The 24,979-nt window shown below is 39.1% G+C and overlaps 1 protein-coding gene across 5 annotated transcripts in view; it reads left to right on the forward strand.

Moving 5' to 3' along the window:
• The window catches only part of LOC129719195 (uncharacterized), a 218,412-nt gene that overhangs the window by 123,601 nt on the left and 69,832 nt on the right, over nucleotides 1-24,979 (forward strand). For 4 of the 5 annotated variants that reach the window (XM_055670699.1, XM_055670702.1, XM_055670703.1 and 1 more), the window contains one exon: nucleotides 10,879-11,593. In XM_055670699.1, the coding sequence (XP_055526674.1) occupies nucleotides 11,412-11,593 (182 nt within the window). In that variant the 5' untranslated portion in view covers nucleotides 10,879-11,411. Of the gene's footprint in view, nucleotides 1-7,065; nucleotides 7,113-7,233; nucleotides 7,361-10,878; nucleotides 11,594-24,979 lie in introns of those variants that run through there. The other variant, XM_055670700.1, reaches the window with a different exon arrangement.

Consider the following 24,979-nt stretch of genomic DNA (forward strand, 5'->3'; position numbering starts at 1 on the left):
TTGTATTGTAAAGAGTAAGCGCATAAAGCTCCCGCAGAGAGACTTTCTCGATTGCAACTGATAAAATGTAGATAGCGCACATTTCTTGCTCATTGATAAGAGCACTATGATGAAAATTCTAGCTGGGAAAACTTTTCTGACTGTTTCCTTAATAACATGTTCTGTAGCGTTTACGTAGGGCTCTGCGCTATGCTCACTAAGTTTTTTTACTATCACGGTGCACTGCCGGTAACCGCAAGTCAGTCCCATCTGTAAAAATGTTAAAACGAGAAAACAGCTTCGAAAGATATTTCATTTACGCTCAGTTATCACTTATTTAAGATGAATTATTTTGACAATATTCATGCTAATATATAGTTTGCATACTAGCCCGCACTAATTACGTCGTAAAAACCATTGATATAATTGATTTTATGATAAAAACCTTGAGTGTGACTGACTTGCCGTTACATTCTACACCGAAGAGAAAAGTAACCGCAAGTCAGTCACATTGCCATGTTGAAACTATAGTGCGTGTTGACGTGTTGTTATTCGTTGCCGTGGAAAACTGACAATCCTTCGCTGTTAGGAAGTGTATGTCCATGAGAACCTTTTAAGAAATGTCGACGTTGGAAAATCTCATGATGTACGGAACCGATGAAAGCTTATCCGGTGAGGACTCGGATAAAGAAACTGAAGCCGGAACTGCAGTTGGTTCATCCGACAACAAATGTCAAGATGATCCAAATCCATTTGAGGTTCGAGCATCACCTTTGGAGATTTCTTGGAACGATTTCCTGGATTCTGATGGAAGTTTTTTCGATACTCAAGATTTTGTGGATAGATCCACGAAGAAGCGAACCAAGAAAAAAAATTGACTTGAATTCGTATTAGCAGAAAATTGCTCCACATAAATTCATCACCAATTCAAACTAAAAAATTATCCCAATAATTGATAATTATTACTAGATAACTTATTTTCATCTAAACGGTCGTATCGAACTCTCTTTTACTCCCCATTTATTTTACTGTTGTATTATGCATGTTTTTTTGTAAATCGGGACTGACTTTCGGTTATTTTTCTTCTGGGACTGACTTGCGGTTACTTTGCCTAATGTGACAATTCGACTTGGTATTGATTTCCACCTTTGTTGAACAAACCACTATTTTTTATCGGTACATCTGAAAATATACTCAAAGCTAGGTCAAAATACGATGCTTACTCAAATTGACAAAATTACAGATGGGACTGACTTGCGGTTACCGGCAGTGCAGGTCTATGATAAATTTAGCCCAGACACAGTAAATTTACTCAGCAGCACGCAGCTTTGGCTCGCCTACTCATGTGTTTAGTTATATTCCACACTCCCTACGCGCATGGGCATCGCTCAATAAGGTTGTGCTTTTTTCTTGCTCATCACAATGCCTACTAAAAAACTGATGTGATGCAATTTATGTGTTTATAAATACACAAAGATGAGTAAATGGACAAGACTGGCGAAAACAACTGCTCTCATACTAAAGAGCAAATCAACGAACATGTTAGAAGAGAACGACGGACGATTTTTATCTGGTGAGCTTCCTGGAAGCACCGCGGTGAAATCTGAAATCTCTTTCGTGCGAGACAATGAACTATGGTGTACTTTCTCACACGTATGGACATCACGCACAATAATTCCACAGGAGAGCTATCTGCGGTGCGTTTTACAGTTTGTTTCTTGTGCATGGTAGAAGAGGAAAGGGGGGGGGGAGGGAAAATAGCAGGGTAGAAGAGGAAAAGGGGGGGATGGAAAATAGCAGGGTAGAAGAGGAAAAGGGAGAAAAAAAATAGACTGCGTTGCTCGTGCCGGTCTAGTTTACCCTGGTTGAATTCGTTTTCGCGGTGTAGTTACACGAGGACTACACTTTTGCCCGGTAGGTTTTTTTCACTTTCCGGACTACTCGTCAGTGGACACTGTGGTGTACTTCTGCGTTTTCTCTGTAGAGTGATTCACCCCTTTTGTTTCTACCAGATGTGGGGTGAGCTGGAAGTGTGTTTGTCTCTCTGTAAGTTGGTTGATACACTTCGGAGTGGAGAAAGAAGCAGTGTGGTGAAAGCATTTACTACACGCAGGCACATACTGAAAGGGGGAAGTGCGCGGTGAATTTTTTCTCCGCTCATTTCACATACTGAGGAGAATGACAAGCATGCTCACTACAGTTAAAAACGAACTAAATAGTTTACGAGGGAAACTCCAGTTCTCTGACTATATTCACCTCGTATTTTTGTTTCATAAGAATTACTTGGGTAGGGGCTATGTCAAGTAATTCTGTCAAAGCAATTTCGACCTCATCAACGGTTTAATTGTTGGTGAGATCTTTCAAGAGAACCTTGAACGACTTGGCGTTCTTAGTGTCGTACGTATAAAAATTGTACATCTTGTCAATTAAATACTGAACAAGACGATCACGACCCTCTACTGAGTCGGCTAATAAGTGGCATTCGCCTCTACGGCCAATTTGGTAGGTAACTTTAACATCAGAAACAAACGTAAAAAGTTCCTTTCTGGAAATATTATATTCAGAAGAAATAGTTAGTTAGTTCTTCTTTTAAAAAGAATTGACATTTTGTATAGTTTCATTACTAGTAACTTCCAATTCACCGACTTCTTGCTCAGGCAAAATATCAAAAAGGTTTTCGCTTCAGACACTCAAATTGTCCGAGAGAGAATGCTCTCTCTTTCTCCTCGTAGTGATGCGCGGTTACTTTTTTCGCCCTGTCATTTCAAGTGATACGAAAAAAGTTAGTTTTAAAATACAAAAATAATCCATCTGGCAACACTTCCGGTCAATAATAATATTTTTTCTGGATTCCTTGGTTTATTTTCTTCAAAATTCATCTATCACTATTTTTCGGGTGTTTTACGTCTATAAATTGTAAAAAAAAATTAATTACGAAGTTTACTATGAATTGTAGGAAAAAGAAAAAAAGAAATTTTGAATGAAAAATGCGTGACTTTGCAATAAACAGGGGGGTCCCACAGAGCGGGGGGTATTCCAATCGACACCAAATTTGGGATTTTTCCAAAGTGACAGTAGGTGAATAATTCTCCCAACTTTGAGCAAAATTTGTGATGGTCGTGTCCAAGTTTGTGCCTTTTCGTGGTCACTTCGTATAGAATGACCCATATATATATATATAGATCCACGATTCGCGGGCCCCACTGACAGATGCTATGTTGCTATGTTATGCGTATAAAAAGTGGCAGTGATATGCTTTCTCGTTTATACACACACTGAGATGTTAGCCCTTGAAACATGGCGGGATGCCAGCTAGCTGGAAAAATCGCCTGCAAAAAATATGCAGACTGCTTAAAATAAGTTCGGTGTGATCGAAATAGCGTCCCTCGATTGCGTGATCGAAATAGCGTCCCTCAGGCGAAAGATCGCCTGCAAAAAATATGCAGACTGCTTAAAATAAGTTCGGTGTGATCGAAATAGCGTCCCTCGATTGGAAACTTTAATTGATTACTGATAGAGTTTGCTAAATCAGTTTTACAATTTGAAGACAAGTATTGATAGAAAGATAATAAACAAATTGATTTGCTTATGTTTGTATTTCACCTCACACTATCGTTTGAATACTCAGCAGGCTCCATATGCTGCTTGGAATAGGTTTCCTACCCTGTTTGATATGCTGAAGAGTTGATATGCGATGCCCCCACGGTGTGAAATCACATCGGAAATATAATATTGCATAATATCTATTTGTATATATATTTGTAATATCTAAGAAAAACCAATGCAATAATATATGGTAATAACATAAATATTTGGAACGACTGAAGTTTCAAACGTAAGGTTTACATATTTCAAAAATTTCTATCATATTTTTGTCAGAAATGGTTCAGTAGTTATTTATTACATCCATGAGCTTAGCTATAATTATATAACTTCAGCAGCATGTGAATATTATCAAACTTCCTTTTTGATACAACTAGAAATATACCCTTTATTATGCATATATCAGGATGGCTCAATTTGTTAATTTGTGAGTTCGAAATCCAATTTGTGGTAATTTGTGGTTAAGTGGTTTCCGAGAAATTTTCAAAAAACTGAGTCAAGCCATCTTGAAACATGATTTTTCTTCAAATGAATCGGACAACGATGATATATACATCAATCGAAAGCTCTTAATTTGTGGTTCACGAAAATGTAATTTTTAAGTCATAATTACTAGTGTTTATACAGAAATTTGTGTTGTATCGTTCACGTAGTTCTACGTTTTGTTCATTTGTTGATGACGCTGCTGGCCGCTTGTGGCGTTGGCTGTTTGCGGTGTTTATCACTGCTATACTAAGCGTGCGTGTGGGGAATATGGTAAAGATCGAGATTCGGGGAACTTAGCCAACACACTTGTTATTATAGGTAGCCCAATAGGCGCAGAATGGATATGTGTAAATTTGTTGTCAAAAAGGATATCGGTAACAAAAATGTACTTACAAAGAAAAGCAATCCAACTTCGACGGATTATTTTTCAGAACCAATAGGTATTGCAAACAATAATTATCACTTTTTCATCACCTAGATTTTGAGAAATGTTTCGGAAATATTTGAATGTTCGAATAAGCTGCCGGGATTCAACTTAATGTTGCTCTTCTGTTATTTTTCCATGCATATGTGCTAACTTTTGTGCAAAGTTATAAAAAAGATGTCTGCTGCCCGCGGGTCTGTTAAGCTACTAGTCACACCGTCGCACAGAGGAGTACCTAGAACAAAAAGCTGGCAAAAATAAAAATAAAAGTGTTTTTGTCGCTTTTTGGTGCTGCTATATTTTTTTCTGTAGCTTAAGTAAATGTTCCACAAAATACCATCACTCGATTCACGTTAAGCGGTATTATCATTAGACTGGGACACGGTTATATGGGAAAAAAAGCGATGGTGTTTTTTTTTCGCTCCCATGCACTTTTCGTGTTCCTTATGGGTCCTATAAAAACCGTGTAACTTTTCAGATCGATCGGGGGAACTATATTTTTGCGCCCGATTTTTAATGTTTTCATACGATTTTATATGGGAAAATTCACTTTTTTAAAACTTTTTTTCTAGAGATGTCCAGTTGACTCTTAAAAATATATCGATACATGCCATTTCTAGGAAATTTTCCTGGGAAAAACTCTTCTGAAGACCGTAAGGTGCTACGATGCTTGTGGAAAAAGTTATTCACCCCAAACTGATTGAATGTCTGAATTTTTACAGCAACATTATAGTTTAACCAATCGATCTGAAAAGTTATACGGTTGTTATAGGACACATAAGAAACACGAAAAGTGCATGGGAGCTAGAATTTATTTTTTGTCCCACCCTAATTATCATATGCTGGGAGCGCTGTGAATATTGACAAATTTTCAAACATTTTTTTGGGAATCGAACCATTTATAGTAACAAGCCTGGCGTCAAAAAATTGACAATTGATCAATATTTTGCACCAAATGAGTTCTTTATGTTCAATACTAATATACCGGTTGATTGAAATTTCTGTACAAACACTAGTAATTATGACTTTGAAAATTACATTTCCGTGACCCAAAATTAAGAGCTTTCGATTGATGTATACAGTCATCCCAGTATTATGGGCCAAGCAGTATTATGGGCCGGTCTACACTTTGTATTGGTTTCTAACATATTTCAATAACTTTTATTAGTCAAATTTAACTTTAGTGTACTTCAACAACGTTCATCAAACTAAAATTTGACTATTACAAGTTATTGACATACGTTCAAGATGGCTTGACTCAGTTTTTTGAAAATTTCTCGGGAACCACATAACCCCAAATTACCACAAATTGGATTTCGAACTCACAAATTAACCACTAAATATTGGTGATAAAAGAATTAAAATAAATTACTTTGTCAAGCCATCTTGGAATATGCCTTTATCGTGATGAAAAATGTTGTGAGTAGGCCACCCTTGACGTAGATAAATGATTTTTATTTCTATTTTTACATGACAGTTTCTTCTGTGAATTTTTTTTTTGTAATTTTATCTGTTCATTCGATTTTAACAGTAACATTTATCGAAACACATGATACTAAGGTTATTTGCTACATTAAGCTGAAGTTATGAGCCCCACTGACGTGCTCATACCAGTACATCCAACCTTTTTTTGTTAACTACAAAGTTGTTCATTACTTTACCCACCAATTGTCTTACCGTATTTGTTATGAAGATAGTTGAGCAAGATTTTCACTCTTTTGCCTCAGCTTTTGCATTTAATTGTTATTGTATTACTAAAGTATTAACTGAAAGCAGTTGGTTGGCTCAAACTGTAACTTTATGTTGATAGCTCATTCATTCATTCATTCGAGCTATAAGTTGAAGCCATGCCCTTCTTTATAAGACTTCATGCCACACCAACACATATAAATTACTCGAATGTAGTCTGGAGCCCTAAAAATACCCACTTGTCTGAATACCAAGCTTTTCAGTCAGCAAAAACCTGTTGCTTTACCAATGTAATATAAAAGGGGTCGTTCATAACATACTGAGACCGAAATCTACCATTTTTAAACTCCTCTCTTTTATTACAAAAGTTCATATCAATGGACAACGTAATTCTAATTCCCTAACAAACAAAAAAAAAACTCCTCTCTATTCCTCTTGAATCAAAACTGTGTAGATTCAACTCGAACAGTAAAAGTCTGTTTACAATCTTACGAATGATGTTATGAACTAGATTGATGTTATGTGCTGCTAGGTGAATTGTGAAATGGTGGCTGGTGTGCACCAGAGTAAACACTTACCTCTTAACTTTCTTTCCCCTGACGTCAGTTTTGCTTGACTGTGTTCAAGGACGAATTGGCCTCGACACAACCCAATGCCACATACCACTACCACTGGCCGAATGGCCTCGGTCTAGGTCTTTGGAAAGCATTGACTCCAGCCCAACCCAGCCCGGTGTTGTCTCCCATCAACAACACAACACCGAATATTTCCCGAACGTCAAAGCATTGAGTTTGCGCATTGATTTCTTACCAACAACGGTGCGGCCCGTTATCGGATGTGTCTGTCCCGGCGTTAGCTCAGTCATCAACGAACCGGCTATAGTTGTTGATTCGTTTGTTGTAACGACGAAATGACTCGCTCGTATGCGATTGTGAGTAAGATCGTTTCTACTAGGGCACTACCGTAGTCTCTATTAGTGCTAAAGAAGTCGTTATGTAGAAATGAAGCATCTTTTCGCAATAGCATACAGCAATAACGGTTGAGTTGTGTAGGTTATGTACATTCATTCAGAGAAATTGGAGTTACCTGAACTTGAAGATCACTAACTTGTTGGTTATTCGCGTTTTGAAAATGATTTAAGATTTTAACTGTGTTTTATTTGTCGAAGACAAGTTTTTGGTAAGTTTTTGAAAAAATAGTTTATTAAAAACAAAGCAAGCCTATAGTGAGGAATGGCATATAAAAATATGATGTGTTAATTAATCTGAAGTTAATTGTGGAAAAATTATTAAAATTTAATAACACTGGTCAACACTTAAAAAAAAATAAAGATTATAGGTTTTTAACCATTCCTGTGCATTTGGTGCCCCCAGCCACTAACATTATTTCCGAGACTTAAATAACTTTTCTCTTGAACCTGGTGAGCAATTACTATACGAACTCTCACATAAGCTGCCGCGTTTTGGTAATGGCTGGGGCACCAAAACTCACAGGAAAGCTATAATATTTTTAGGGCAGCAATTTCGAGCTTTAGGGTAGCAGTTTTTTTCGCTTTTTAATTAATGAAAAGATTACAAATTTATTAATAAGAAAAAGTAGAAATCCTCTAAAATTTCTAATTTTGGACAGCATCTTTCTTTTTATTCCCGTGTGGGGTCATCACTGCGATCAGAAACATTGATCAGAACATTATTGTTATCAGTATTGGGCAAGGCTCTACATTTTCCAAACAAAACAATGAAGCTGATATACTCGCGCTGTCATTTCGATTCGAACAGTTTTATTTTCCCTTGATTCCTTTCGGTTAATATCAACGAATCACTTCTTTCTCTCTTTCCTTCTTTCTTCTTTCGGATCATTTCAAATGAAACTAATGACTATTTCAATCGACGGAGAGAGTGACGGAGGGAGAGACTCTTTCCTTTCCTTAAGGGGTTATATCTACCAAATGCTCAAAAAAGCAAGGCTTTTTCATTATTTTTTTTAGGACATTTGAGTTGTAAGGTATATAAATAAAATATCATTGGATTGAGCAACTCTTGAAGAATAGAAAAAATATTGTTATTGTTATTTTTGGTCCAAAATGGCGGCTGTGCAGCGATTGCCGTGAGCCGCTTTTTTAAAAGTTGTTCCGCGGCGAGCAGTACAAGTCGTGCCCAACTTTACTATAACCAAAACAAAAAAATTTTCATTATCTACACAAGTGTCGCTAGTGAAGTACACATGATTATATTTTTAGAATTTTTCTTCCCAAATGGCAACGGTTTGAAAAAAAAAGTTCTGTTTCGACAAAAAAAAATCGACGTTGATTGTTTATAACTTTGGTTGTTGTTAATCAATCGCTAAAATCGTGTGTACTTCACTAGATAATCTAATGAAGAAGCTACAGTTAAAATTTCAAGTCAATCGGATGTAAACTTTTTCAGTTCTACTGCTCGCCGATTTTGAAAACATGGTTTTGAGAAAAACGCGTTTAAAGTTCCAAAAAGCTATAAATCTTAAGAATCGCAATAACAAAGCCCCTAATAATTTTTTTACCTTCAGTCAGCTATCCCTGCGCAGTAAAATTGTCCTTCCTGGGTTTTATTTCCCACTTCTTCCTTTTTGTCATCTGATGTATGGCTGCGCCTAGCCTCTTTCGCAATGTCGGACATGCGATGCTTAGCGAAACTAGATTTTGATTCTTGGATAGTTTTAGCATGATTAGGCCAATAAAAATAAATGGCGAAAAAAAATTTTTTTTTGGTAGATATAACCCCTTAAGCGTCTCAATTCAAATTAACATCGCATCGCGTCGTTTGATGGTAGTTTTCTAATATCGCAGGCCGTAGTTAGAACGGCAATGGCATCCAATAAATACGTTACGCATGTTCCGATCAATATTTCCTTCCTCTTTCCTATATATGCGTGAAGTACTGTATGGAAGCCTTCTGTCCCCGTCAGCGCTCATTGCCATTTTCAATTGAGATTCGTCATGTGAGAGTGATGGTGATAATCTCCGCTTTCAATTGAAAAGCGTTTGTATCAATTCCAAGCCCTTCAGTTGTCAGAATCACTGCAAGAGATTTCGACTGTGTGTCATGTGACTCACGAAGTGCTCAAAAATGATACAAAAACTTTTCAATTGAAAGCGTCGGGTCAAAGCGTCATTATAACCTGATAATTGTCAATTGAAAATGACTGTCAGGCTCTGGTATTGGGAGTAGTTAACTTGTTTATTATAATTCGGGCTTGTGCGTATGCTTTTTCACTCTCCGTTTTCACGCTCACTTACTTCGAGCCTCGCTGCCTCCGGCCAATATTGTCGCCAATTACGATTCCTTGGAGAGGTTTCAACTGAATGTCCCTCTGTTTTCCTCAGTTTTATTGTAGGAAGGACTTATTTTTGTCAAGAGATATTAGTCGAAGTTTTGTAAATTTCAACGTTAAGGAAGGGTTTTAGGGGAAGCCTGAGAATAAACCCATGCTTAAGTCCGGTGAAATCGAATGATATCAGTTCTACTAAGATTCGAATCCACGACTACGAGGTTGTTAAAATGTAGTCTGTAACATTGCGACTACGAAGCCCCCTGGCAGCAATAATAGTAGGTAATTATTTTTATATATTTTATTTGGAGTTGCATAGTACGTTAATACTCATTGGACCAGGAATCATTCGATTTACGCAGTGCAAAATGCACTAATTAAAACGGGTCAACAAAAAGATTAAAATATAAATTAGTAAATGATCCAACTGTAGTAAAATTAATTCGAAGGGGCGAAAAAGATATACAGTGCTTTTTCGATTTTATCAATAGTCGTTTTTATCACTACTCGCCAAACTCTCGCTCGATTTTCTCACGCCTTTTTGTTTTGTTTTTATTACGCTTTTTCTAAAAAAATCTTAATCAAACATAATGTTGTAAAAAGGTTTATTTGAAACATCATTTCCACTTGTGCGTTGTGTAATTGCATGTGTATAAGTGTACTCAATTAACCCAATTTATTTGATCAATTTTCTGGAGCAACAAAGTATCATATCTGTTACAATATATTTGTGTCATAATTCTGAGAAAAATGAACCGTTAAATACGTATTCCGTTGACTTCGGAGCAAAATTTACGTATTATTCGAGCAGTTGAGAAAGAAAGCCCTACAGATTGGTGCTGCAAATTTCTGTGGAGAAAAACATCATGAACTAACTTTTTTTTGTTCAATTTTTTTGTATTCCGAACTTATATTCCATTGAATTATGAAAGTGCTGCATTTTACTCAAAATATTATAAATTTCAATTAAACCCAACACAAAAAATACATTTTTTTAAATTCGCTGAATTCACGGTTTCGACAAATTCACGGTGAAATTTTTTTTGACCGTGATAAAATCGAAAAAGCTCTGTACTTGTAGTAAGTCTTGTACTCGTTTTTTTCTTCCTTTAAGTGCTTAATTAAGATATAATTTACCAAAATAGATATCCCGTTGCTCTTATACTTCGGCCAACTTAGTACCTGCAATATAAAACATACGTAGGTATAGAATATTTTATCATTCATTGCTAACACAAATTTTGTGTCATTTTCACATTTTCATTTAAATAAGATACACGCTTTTACTTAAACCTATACAGCTGTATTTCTTGAAGACTACTGAACTATTTGTATTCACTATAGATAGTATGGAAAATTTATTGTACTTCAATTCTCTCTTGTCGTTTCAGATAGTATACGATTGGTTACCTGAAAGTTGGGTATGTGATGTGATGATCGTCGTGCATTGAGAATCTACACTACACAGAATCAGTCACGTGCAACGCGATCATTTTCGGGCGTTAGTGCAATAACAGGTCACGAGGTGTTGAAGTTCATATCGTATATGCTACGAAAAAATAACTAAGAAATTCAACAATACAGATCCGATTAGTTCGATGAGGATCAAAGCGAATAAGAGTGCAATAAGTGTTTTTGACGACGTCAGTAGATATATTTTTTTAAGAATCCGGCTACAAATTGAATGAATGATAAAGCGTCGTATACAAATGTTTTCGTTCTTGTTAGTGTAATGAATTCTATAAATCTAAAAGTGAACAAAGCAAACCGTGTTAAGTATTGAGTGGGAATCGATATTTGCGCTTATATGGAAATCAATCTTTCATCTGTCGAAGCGCATTGTAAAATTTGCTTCCCTTCTATCGGAGACACAGTCAATTGATCAGAGGCATCAGAGTTGCAGCAATCGGACGAAATACGGCTAATGCTTTCAGCTGTGGAAAATTTAGGATCGGGCCGGGTTTATCCCCATCCGTTTCTAGGCAAGGGTTCACCATCGTTGCTGGGGCAGCTTCCATTGCCGACTGCTGGCTTACCTTTATTAAGTCCGAGCCTAGCCGATATGTCAGTTGCTGAGTTTGTCCGACCTCACCCGAAACAACAGAGGTGAGTGTTTTCACTGGTTTTGAATATAGATTAATACGAAACTTCGAAATTAAACAAATTGGTTTGTTTGGAATGCATCTGATGCATGGACAATTGTGTTAACAAATAAATTGAGAATAGCTGTGACTATCAACAAAACCTTTTTTTCACTGTTATATAGTTACACTAATATTCGAAAGCGATATCTGTATTTAAATTTGGTTTTAAATCAAATTTTATTGGTTTGACTAGTTCATTGTTTTGGTAACATTTCAAATAAATCAAAACTTTTTATTATTTGATTTATCACTAGGCCAAATGCATACTGTATCAATACATTCATTTTATTTCAAGCATTGGAACTGAGAAGATTACATAGTGAATTGTCCGAAAATGAATTGCATGGGTATAGCAACGCCTTATTAAATTATACAACTTTGACTGCAAAACAAAATCTAAATGAGCACAAAATTTTAATTAAAAAAAAAACCTTTCTTTTTTCAATTTTTCCAAAAAAGCTTGTTTTGTTATCTATTTTTGGTAGAACCTGTAGGATGGAGAAATGTCATAATTTTTTCAAATATTTGTATTCTAACGGTGTACTCAAGTTAGGTTTGGAAAATTTCGATCTTTTGACAAAAAACCTAAATTAATCCACCTAGCGGTCAGACTCAGCCTTTCTCATTCAAACTTATTATTTGTAAAAATAGATTTGCATGAACGCTTCAATCCAGTAAATGTATATTCACTCTTTAGGTTCTAAAAAATTGATGTTTTGATCTATACAATGCAGTCCGGTCTGTCTGTCTGGTCCATATAGGCTCGAAAACTACCAAACCGATCGACGTGAAAATTTGTATGTAGGGGTTTTTGGTGCCGATAAAGGTTCCTATGATAGTTTGAGACCCCTCCCTCTTCTGAAAGAGAGGGGTCCCATACAAATGAAACATAAATTTCTGCACAACTCAAGAACAAACCAAGTAAGTGGAACCGAATTTGGCATGTGGATGTTTCAAGGGGTAACAAACATGTCTATAACAGTTGGACACCCCTATTTTTTCTGGAAAGGTGTGGTTCCATACAAATGAAACACAAATTTCTGCATATCTCGAGAACTAATCAACTCAATGGAACCAAATTTGGCAGATAAATGTTTTTAGTGGTAAAACATATGTCCATAATGTTTTGACACCCCTACCTTTTCTATAAGGGAGGGATCCCATACAAATGAAACAAATTTCGCACAGCTCAAGAACCAATTAAGAAAATACAACCAAATTTGGTATGTGAATGTTTCTAGAGGTAACAAATATGTCCATAATGGTTCGACGCCCCTCCCTCTTCTGGAAGCACTTGTTTCTGCACAAATTTCTGCACATTTCGCGAACTAATCAACTAAATGGAACCATATTTGGCAGGTGAATGTTTTTAGTGGTAACAAATATGTTCCATAATTGACCTCAGGCAACATGACTTCTCAGTGTGAGAGATAGAAACGTGCCAGCGAGTTGCCATCTCTACCAGCAGCAACATCGACTTACGTCACAAACTTTATTACTTTTCTTTTTTCGACTCTAAGCAAAGTCATGCTATTTTTAATTTTTGTTTATGGAGTACATGTAGTAATGAAGATAGAAAATTGAATTTACTTAAAATATCCGGATCTAGGATGATACACAGGAGCTCAAATCGACCACAGATACCATTTTGAATTCTATGATGGCGACTTCCGGTTTCTGAAAAAAAGCTGAAAATGACCAAATACCAGCCAATATGAGTGTTTCTTTAACCAGTATGACGTTCAATATCCAGAAATTGTGATACACAGGAGCTCAAATCGACCACAGATACCATTATGAAATCCAAAATGGCGACTTCCGCCATTTCGGGAAAACATCGGCAAACGACCAAATACCACCCAAAATGGGTATTTTCGGAATCGTAATGATGCACTGGAGCCACAAATCGACTTCAGACAACATTTTGAATTGTAAGATGGCAACTTCCGGTTTCTGGAAAACAGCCTGAAATGGACGATTCCCATTATATATGAGTATCTCCGGAACCAAACAGATGCACAGAAGCTAAAAATTGATCACAGACACAATCTTGAATTTTAAGGTGGTGACTTCCGGTGTCTGGGAAACAGCCGGAAATGAGCCAATAACATTCAATAGGAATGTTTGCGGAATCAGAATCACGCCCAGATGACAGAAATTGATTTCACAGGCAATTTTAAAGTCCAAAATGACGACTTTCGGTTTCTGAAAAACAGCCCAAAGTGGCCAAATACCACCCAATATGAGTATCTCCGGATCTAGAATGATACACAGCAGCTGAAATCGACCACAGACCTCATTTTGGATTCTAGGTTGGCGACTTCCGGTTCCTGGGAAACAGCCGAAAATGATCGAATAACACCCAATATGGATGTTTCTACAACCAGAATGAAGCTCAGAGGCCAGAAATTATCTTAAATACCATTTTGAAATACAAGACGGCGACTTCCGGTTAGTGAAAAACAGCCTAAAATAACCAAATACCATCCAATGTGAGTATCTCTGGAACTAGAATGATGCAATAAGCGAACAATTGACGTCAGGCACCATTTTGAATTGCTCAATGGCAACTTCTAGGCAACAGTCGAAAATGACCGAATAATACTCAATATGGATATTTTCGTAATCGAGATGATGCATAGAAACCAAACATTGACCCTAGACACAATTTTGAATTTAAAGACGACCACTTTTAGTTTCTGGAAAACAACCAAAATAACTAAATACCTCCCAATATGGGTATTTCCGGTGTCAGATTGATGCCAGAAAATCTGCTGCATATGACCGAATACCACCCAATATGAATATATTCAGGATTAAGGCGATGTACAGAAACCAAAAGTCAAAGATGTTGTCATTTCGATAAAACCAATCATTTCAAACGATTTGTTATTTGACTTTGATCATATCCTATGGCCGATTCGTCGTGCATTTGCAGACTTTAAACACATCGCAAGGAATCAATGAACTTGGAACGTTCAAATAGTACGACACCACATTTAAATTATGTTCAGGCCACATATATCGATCAAAGCAGGTATAGTTTCAAATAGTCTTTAAAATTTTCTTTTCTTTTTATAACTTTTGAGCCGCATATCAAATTGTTATGAAGTTTGTTATTTGTAAGTTTGAGAGATTACTCGTTCGTATGACATGACGGTACCCGGATAACTGTCCCATAATGTAAAACAACATGTTGTGAAAACGGCGATTTAACATTATCCGTGAATTTTCTGATTTCCAGTTATTTAAAACAGTTACCAATGACCAGGACAGTTTCATGGCACCACAAGTTTAACGTTGAGAACAAAAAACCACGGGTGGAATTGATTTTCCGTTACATAACTTGAAAAAAAAACAATATGGGACAAAATATGCGAGTACATTTCAATAGCACTCGCATATATTGTCCCATGACATATAAATTCAACCAGCAACCGGCAGTATCACTGGCAACGTAGATTGTACTACTGAAAAACAACACAAGTGACTTTGATCACTTTTTTGAATATATCTTAAATATTTTAAGAATGCACTGAATACCAAATTGTTTGATATTTTCAAAATGAGTACTGAGCAAGATCCAGTCATCACTTCAAAAGTTTAGCAACAGTTCAGCTGTTTTTAAAGGTGGTTTGAAATGTTCACATCAATCATAATTCCGGGGTGACTTTGATCACTTCATTGCTTTGATGGATAAAGAGTAAAACTTTGCTGCTTTAACAAATTTGAACAATCTAAAACGACTTAAATGAGTTTATTCGTAAAACTGTTATATCTCGAGACTGGCTCATATTACCTCGGGATGATAGTTGTCTCTTATGTGAAATTTTCCAAAGAACACGATGAAATTATCAAATTTAAAATCAATATGGCTGCATTTGCCGCAAAATGTAAATTTAGTTTTCAAATACAAAAATAATTTATCTGGCAACACTTCCGGTCAAAACTTATTTTTTTTCTGGATTACTTGGTTTATTTTCTTCAAAAATCATCTATCAGTATTTTTCGGACATCTTACGTCTATGAATTGTAAGAAAAAGAAAATAGAGGTTTGTAACAAAAAATGCGTGACTTTGCAATAAACAGGGGGGTCCCACAGAGCGGGGGGTATTCCAACCGACACCAAAATTGGGATTTTTCCAAAGTGACAGTAGATGAATAATTCTCCCAACTTTGAGCAAAATCTGTGATGGTCGTGTCCAAGTTTGTGCCTTTTCGTGGTCACTTCGTATGGAATGACCCATATGTAAACACAATCAGTGAAGATAACGACAAATATCAAGCTCTTCGAGCGCTTTTTATCACAACTTCAAAAGAGAGGAAGAGTGATCAAAGTCACCCCGCTGTTCAAAGTCTCCCCAGTTTACGGTATCACATTTTATAAAGCATATTGATTGGTATTGGTAACACTTCTTGATTGATTGATTGGTAACACTTCTTAACCCGAGCAAAATAATAAATAAACTTCAAAATCTGCTCTAAAATAACTTCTAGCAAAACAGAATTGGAAACCAAACAGAAAATAGTTACAACTAATTTAAAAAAATTCGTGAAACCACGAAATGGCCAAAACAAAAATAATTCCTAACAAAGTTGTAAACCGATCGAAAAAATCAAATAAAAGATCAAAAAGGATTGAACAGTCAACAAAGATTGCGAAATTAACCTAAAAAAAGCTTTAGAATGTCACTGAAAGGTAGGAAGAAATCATACAAAAGTTGATGCAAAAAATCTTTCCAAAAATCCGGTAGAAGCTAGAGAGAAAAAAATTGAATATAACTCTAAGTGACACGTTATGGGAATAAACAAAAAAAGATTAAAAACGCACAAGAAAAATAAAAAATGAAAGGAATTAGAAAACTTTTCCGGAACCGGTTAGAACCTTTTCTATACAAAAAAAGGAAAGTACTTTTGAAAACCAGTTGAAACAAAAAATCAAAATGATTGTAAATTTGGTTCTAATTATTGAATAATCAAAATAAAAGAAAAGACCAAAGCAGAAATTGATTCCAAATTGAGCTAAAAGTTGTTTTATAGGTAAATGAGACTTATTGTGACACACAATCCAAATTTAGCATTTACTTTACTTTATTGGCCAACGGACCGTTCACCGGTCTAGGGCCGAACGAATTAGAGATGTCCAGCTTCTTCTGTCTTGGGCAGCCGTTCTCCAGTCTCCTCTTACACCAGCAGATCGTGCATCTTCTTCCATCGCGCACATCCACCGCGTGCGAGGCCCACCACGGAGTCGACGGCTGGTTCTTTACTTAAGAGAGTTTTGGCGGCTCTCTTGTCAGGCATTCTGGCCAGATGTCCAGTCCACTGAAGCCTGCCCCGCTGTATTACCTTCACTATATCAGCATGTCGTGGTCCCCGTGGCTCTGTGGTTAGCGATGTCGGTCGGCTAGCTCTCACACACGATTGTGATATCGGGTTCGATTCCCGATCGAGTCGAGGATCTTTTCGAGCTGGAAATTTTCTCGGCTCAGCACTGGGGCACGGTGTATCGTTGTACTTATCCCACACATACAAAATGTGCCAAAAACAATATCGATAACGAATTCTCTCAACTAATCTAGTTGATCGAGACCGCTATTAGCCCCAAGGCTAAGCGTGCGATATTGTTTTTATATCAGCATGTTTGTATACCTGGTACAACTCGTGGTTCATGCGTCTGCGCCGTACTCCATCTTCTAGTTTACCGCCAAGTATCGAGCGCAGAACTTTACGCTCAAAAACTCCGAGCACTCGTCAATCAGCTTCCTTCAGCGTCCATGCTTCATGTCCGTAAAGGGCCACCGGGAGTATCTGCGTCCTATACAGCGCTAGTTTTGTGCGAGTTTGCAAAGTACGGGACCTTAGGTGGTGACGTAGTGCGTAGAAGGCCCTGTTCGCAGCTGCAACTCGTCGTTTCAATTCACGGCTCATATCGTTGTCACATGTCACAAGCGTACCAAGATAAACGAATTCGTCAACCACTTCAAATCGTTTCCCATCTATCTCCACCTCAGCACCAACACCACGGGGACTCCCATGCTCTCTGCCAACTACCATGTACTTCGTTTTGGCAGAGTTAATAACAAGTCCCAATTTCGCTGCTTCCCTCTTAAAAGGTACGAAGGCCTCCGCAAAACGCAAAACCGCAAAACCAAGAAGCATGTGAGATTTCGTGATGATCGTACCGTTTCTTCCCACGTTTGCTCTTCGTACTGCACCTTCAAGAGCGATGTTGAACAGCAAGTTGGAGAGCGCATACCCCTGCTTCAGTCCATCCAACGTTACGAACGCGGCTGATGTCTAGCCAGCTATCCACACGCACGATTTCGATCCCTCCAGCGTCATACGACTCAGCTTAATTAGTTTCGTAGGGAAACCGTGTTCCAGCATGATCTGCCACAGCTCGTTTCTTCTCACTGAGTCGCATGTCGCCCTGGAATCCCCAAACAGATGGTGAGTCGGTAAGTTGTTCTCCCGGAACTTATCGAGGATCTGTCGCAGGGTGAAGATTTGATCCGTCGTAGAACGCCATTGTCGAAAACCAGCCTGGTATTCGCCAACAAAGTATTCCGTTAACGGTCTCAATCTGAAGAACAGGATACGGGAGAGCACTTTATGCCTCGATAGTTGCCACAATCCAATCGATGACCCTTATTATAGATAGGGCATATGAGGCCTTCCAACCAGTCGTTCGGCATCTGTTCATCCGCTCAGATCCTTAGTATTATCTGGTGGATCGCATAGTACAGCCGCTCGCTTCCCGCTTTTGGAAGTTCGGCCGGGATACCGTCCTCCGCACGTCGTTTTGAGCATAGCTGTCCTCTGCGCTGGCGAGCACCTGCTCCTCGTACTCGCGCTTCTTCCGACGGCAGGTTCTATTTTCGGCAGCTCTTGCCCCCCTGTACCTCTCTCTGTTCTGAAGCGTAGTCGCAGTGAGAATGCGGCTCCTGGCACGTTTCTTCTCATCTGTTGCTTCCTGGCACTCGGCATCAAACCAGCCATTAGGCTGTCATCCACGCGTCGTACCAACCACCTCTCTCGCAGTCGCTTCGATGGTGCCGTGGATACTGCTCCACAGCCCATTTATGTCTTCCACTCCTTCCTCCTGCTGTTCTGCGATCCGTTGATCCAGCTCTCTGGCGTATTCTGCTGCCACGCCATCAGCTTTCAACCGCTGAATGTTGAAATGCGTCGTCCTCTTTGTGCGAGATTTCAGCACGTTTACAACCGTGCGCGAATCTTACAAACGACGAGACAATGGTCAGAGTCAATGTTTGGTCCCCGAGAAGACCTAACATCAGTAACATCCGAAAAGTGCCGACCGTCAATCAGTACGTGATCGATCTGAGAGCAGGTTTCTCCATTTGGATGCCTCCAGGTGTGTTTTCCGAATATTCAAACTTGGAAAATGGGAGCTACATCTGGCCATTCCTCTGGCCGCGGCAAAGTTTATCAGCCTCCGGCCGTTTTCATTGGTTGACGAGTGGAGGGTATACCTTCCAATGACGGAAGAATTCCACCCTCCCAACCTGTGCGTTGGCGTCTCCGAAGACGACTTTTACGTCGTGTTTTGGGCACTCGTCATAGATTCGCTCAAGCATGTCATAGAACTCATCTTTGACTTCATAAAATTTGTCGTTTGTCGGTGCGTAGGTGTTGATCGAACTGTAGTTGAAGAATTTGCCCTTAATCCTCAACACGTATATACGGTCATCTACGGGCCTCCACCGGATGACTCTTGTTTTCTGATTTCCCAGCACTACGAAACCGACGCCCCGTTCCGCTGCTTTGCCGCCACTGTAGTAGATGTGGTACTTGAAAGAAGTGCGTGCAATAGGGTCTACTGCACGGAATTCCCTTTTTCCGGAATTTGGCCACCGAACCTTCTAAATCGCTGCGATTTCGACTCCCTGCCGCTGTAGTTCTCGAGCAAGCAAGCCAGCCCGCGCCGGTTCATTGAGAGATAGGACGTTCCAAGTACCCAATTTCCAATCGTTTACCTTAATCTTTTTCCGTGTTCGTAGCCTAGGTCTTTGCCGATTGATCCGTTCCGTATTTCTAAATTCGTTGTTCGTGGTTGAAGAAAGGTTTCGGTATGCTACCTTACCAGGGTCGCGATACCTACATTTTGCTGATGGGGCTGCCATCTTAGGTGTAGCTGGCGGCCATTTCTGACCCGGCAAAGATGGCTGACAAGTCACGGGGCTGGATGGCGCAATCTCACCCCGGTTGACGGTATATTCAACTCATTTCCTACAGTGCAAATATCAGTTTTTGTTTTTGTTCATTTTCCTCTTGGAAGCTAACTTGACCATGGTAAGCTCCCCGAAAGTAGCAGTCAAACGGCTCGAATTTCGCCTAGAGCAAATGGTTCACAAAGATAATCTCGCGGGAAAACTGCAACTGATACATGTCGCCAAGAATACTCACAACTATTGAGTATGCATTCGACAAAGACATTGCTGACTTCCTACCGTCGTAGCGAGAAGCGCCTTGATACTTTTTGTAGAGATCTGATAGCTGGTTCAGACAAAAACTTTTCTCACTTTATCGGTTTATCAAGAAGATTTTGATTCTATCGCATGGCAATGCCACGTTGAAGCGAAGTTTCTTCGTTAACTAGGAGTGCGTAGTCATGAATCTAAAAGAGGAAAGACTTGTAGCGCAGCGCTTGGTGCACGATGCAGTACAGGATGTCGGTGGAAGACACAAAATTGATACCACCAAGTCACCGAATCGTTGAAGGCAAAAAAGAAGGAGCAGTCATATCATGATGAAGAGGCCCGGAAGAAGAATGCCACGGCCCATACTATTAAAACAATAGAAGCCAAAGTGGCATAATACATAATTCAGAAGTACAATTAAACGGGAAAAATATTTGAGCGAACCGGGAGAAAACCGGGATTTTTATTTCGAGTTTTGAGTAGCCACCCCGCGAGGGTTAAAGCAAACGCATTCTCTGGCTCCAATAACTAGTCCAACCCTTTATGAAATATTTACGAACCGTATGATCATAAAACTGAGATTACTCACTTTTGAGTACAGCTTCCGTACGTCAAAAACTGAGTAAAACTTACTCTGCATATGCGAACCAGAAATTAATGAAAATGAGTAGAGTTTACCCAGTTCGAGTAAAATGATAGAATTTGATGTTTGTGTTTATTTGTAAATATGACCTAATAGAGAAATAGTTTAAAAACAATCAAAAACTTATGTTTATTTCACATTGAAATCTTACAAATGTTATTTAAATCACTACCGTGTCTTCTGCCTTGATGGTTTCATTGAATGCGGCACATGGTGATTGCAGCGAATTCATCAATAATACCCCCAATAAGAGTTGATTTATATATTTCCAAACCTTCTACGATACTGCCGTTTAGCTGAACTTATTGTGGAATTTTTTTTTCTTCACATATCATTTATTTGACACGGCACAAATACAATTTAATATTTAACGGCGCCAATTATATCTGATGACCTCAAATCTAAAAACAAATTTTTTATTCTCGCTGCCGACTACGAGCTGAAAATAAGTCTATCTTAAAACTAGCATGTATTATTCAATCAGTCAGAGTTGAATGGTCGTCTGATGATCGTCGAATGTCCATGAATATGCAGCATGTATGGATTTGTTCTGCTGAGCCACGATGTTATGAGCTGGGCCAGGGGCTCATAATCCTTGGGTCCTGTAGGTATTGTGCGGGGTCTAGTTGCTGGTTATGGTTCGTTGGTGTTCAAGTAGCCATATAGTGTGTGCCGCTGAGCCAAGATACCACGGAAGACCTCGGGTTTTCTGGCCCTGGCGGATTCGTGTGGGGTTCAGTTGCTGATTCCAAAATCGAGGTCTACGACGTATTCTTGCGGTATTGTTGAATCTGGGTGGAAAGGAATGGGACTAGACTGGAGCATGGATGGATTTCAGGAAAATGTATTAAGTAACATGTAGGGTAGGTCACGACTCGCCAAGACATCATGAACAGGAACAGATGGTCCTCTACCCTCGGCCCGGAGGGAAATTATTAATTTAGACCTGGCGTCACGGTGTACATGGCATGACCAAACAACGTGCTCTATGTCGTGATAACCTTCACCACAGGCACAGATACCACTTTCCCCGAACCTAATACGACGGAGATGCACATAAAATCTATAGTGATTGGACATAAGCCGAGACATCATGCAAATGAAATCTCGACCTACAACTAACCACTTAAACCACGGGCTCGTCGATACCTTGGAGTTAATGGAATGTAACCACCTTCCCAGTTCCCCTCTACACCAACTGATGATCGTATTCTGACGTACAAGTGCGAAAAAATTCATTAAAAGCAATTGGTCTTTCATAAATTTCACCGTTTGTTGCGCCCACCTTAGCCAAAGAGTCCGCTTTTTCATTGCAGTGAGAAGGGACCCACACTAAGGTAATCTGAGAAGATTTTTCTGATAAAGCACTCAAATGCTCCCGTATTTTCCCCAGGAAATACGGAGAGTGCTCAACATCTTTCATTGATTGGAGAGCCTCAATAGAGCTGAGACTGTCCGTAAAGATGAAATAATGGTCCGTGGTCATTTTTTGCTAGGGTGTACTGAATTGCAGCTAATTCTGCGACGTAGACAGACGCAGGATTATCGTGCTTATGGGAGATGGTTAAATTGTTATTGAAGATACCGAAGCCAGTGAACCCCTCGAGAAGTGATCCGTCAGTGTAGAACATGTTGTCACAGTTGATGTTACGATATTTATTGGAAAAATTTTTGGAATCTGCTGCACGTGTAAATGATCCGGGATTCCACGAGTTTCGTCTATCATGGATGTATCGAAAAACACAGTAGAATTAGAAGTATTTAATAAGTTGACACGATTCGGAATATTCGAAGAAGGGTTAATATTCTGGGACATGTGATTGAAATACAATGTCATAAGATGGGTTTGAGAATTGAGTTCGATTACCCTTTCAAAATTTTCAATCACAGGACGGTTCAAGACCTCACATCTGATAAGAATACGAGAAGACAGGCTCCAGAAGCGGTTTTTTTATGGTAGAACTCCAGCTAAGACCTCCAGACTCATCGTATGGGTCGACTGCATGCAACCTAAGGCGATACGCAAACAACGATATTGTATTCGCTCCAGTTTGATCAAATGTGTGTTTGCTGCGGAGCGGAAGTAGAAACACCCGTACTCAATCACAGACAATATCGTTGTTTGGTAAAGCCTTATAAGGTCTCCTGGGTGGGCTCCCCACCATGATCCGGTTATTGTACGAAGAAAATTCACTCTTTGTTGACATTTTTTCTTCGGATACCTAATGTGACAACTCCAAGTGCCTTTAGAGTCGAACCAGACACCAAGATACTTGTGTATCAAAACCTGAAAAATCGTTTTACCCATTAATTGTGGCTGGAGCTGAGCAGGTTCATGCTTCCCAGAAAAAACTACTATTTCAGTCTTCTCCGGAGAGAATACCTAGCTGTAAAGCCCAAGCAGACAAATTGTCCAAGGTATCTTGCAATGGTCCTTGCAAATCACCATGTGTAAAATGCATATGCTTTTTGGACAGCAAATTATGCAAAAAATTGTTTAAAATTGGTGAAAATCCTTGTCGGTGGAGTTTACCCGAAAGAATGTCAATTGAAACGGAATCAAAAGCCCCCTTAAAGTCCAAGAACGCTGACGCCATTTGTTCTTTGCGTGCATACGCCAGCTGAATATCTGTTGAAAGCAACGCAAGACAATCATTCGTCCCTTTGGCACGGCGGAAGCCAAACTGAGTATCTGATAGTAGACCATTTGATTCGACCCAATGGTCTATGCGATGTAGTATCATTTTTTCCAGATACAATTACCGGATATAGAATAGCATTGCAATCGGCCTATAAGAGTTGTGATCAGAAGCTGGTTTCCCGGTTTTTGGATGGCAATCACTTGCCTCCAATCCTGCGATACAATGTTTTGCTCTAGGAACTTACTGAACAAGTTCAACAAGCGCCTCTTGGCATTGCCGGGTAGCTTCTTTAACAAGTTGAATTTGATTCTATCTAATCCAGGTGCGTTATTGTTACAGGACAGGAGGGCAACTGAAAATTCTGCCATCGTAAAAGGTGATTCTATCGCGTCGTGGCCCGGAGACGCATCGCGAACGAAGTTTTGCGCAGGAACAGAGTCCTGACATACTTTCCTGGCAAAATGAAATATCCACCTACTTGAAGACTCCTCGCTTTCGTTGACCGTTGGGCGATTTCGCATTCTTCAGGCTGTGTTCCAAAGAGTGCTCATCGATGTCTCCCTCGACGTCTCGTTCACGAACCGACGGCAATATCCGCGTTTCTTTGCTTTAGCCAAACTTTTAAACTTGGTATCAAGCTACGAAAAACGTTTAAAGTCGTCGGCATTGTCTGTATCCCGGAAGTTCAGATACGCGTCGGATCTTTGCGTGTAGACATCGGAGCACTCTTTGTCCCACCACGGAGTGGGTGGCGGTTCTTTGATCGTTACGCCGGGATATTTCTTCGTTTGGGCTTGCAACGCGGCGTTGAGAATCAAGCCCGCAAGGAGGTTATATTATTCAAGTGGTGGATGATGTTAAATCGAGTCTACAGCTTCTAAAACCATTTGCTCGTATAACTTCCAATTGATATTCCGTGTGAGGTCATACGGAATATCAATTGGTCGCGTGCGAGTTGACCTGTTAGTAATTGAAATTAGAATAGGCAAATGGCCACTACCGTGAGGATCAAGGATTACCTTCCATGTGCAATCAAACCGTACCGACGTCGAACAGAAGGATAGATCCAAGTTTCGCAAAGGGAAAATGCATCGCATTTGTTTTTATTTATCAAAACTTTAAATGAATCACTTTTTGGTAAAATACCTCTACAATTCCGCTGTAAGACAGAGATAGAATCCTTCAGATCAGCAGATGAATTAGCCATCGAAGGATACGATCGCTGCAAGGAGGGGCCATTGAGCAGTCAACTGCTTAAAAAATGTTCTAACTGTTGGGAGAAATGCTGTAAGTAAAATTTTAATTGGATCGGGTTCATTGAAAGTTTCAAAAATCCAGTCCACAATGTCAGAAAAATCACCAGTCAAAAGGAACAACTGGGGTTTTAGATATTCCAGGAAGTGCTGGGAACTCCGTTTGGGACTTTAAATTTGCAAGCCCAGGAGGAGTTTGTTTCGGCTTTTCCGCAGCACTTTTAGATTTGTTCGTATTATTCATTCCATCTTAGGGCCTTAGAAACCTTAGAGCCTTTCCTGGAAAACTTAGGAGAGGAAATATTTTCCCTCTTTCTAGATTCCTCAGGATTGGCGTAAGTCGTTTCTGCTGGTGGATCGTCAGAG

The sequence above is a fragment of the Wyeomyia smithii genome, chromosome 1 (genome assembly GCF_029784165.1).
Source record: "Wyeomyia smithii strain HCP4-BCI-WySm-NY-G18 chromosome 1, ASM2978416v1, whole genome shotgun sequence".
In the NCBI taxonomy this organism is placed as follows: domain Eukaryota; kingdom Metazoa; phylum Arthropoda; class Insecta; order Diptera; family Culicidae; genus Wyeomyia; species Wyeomyia smithii.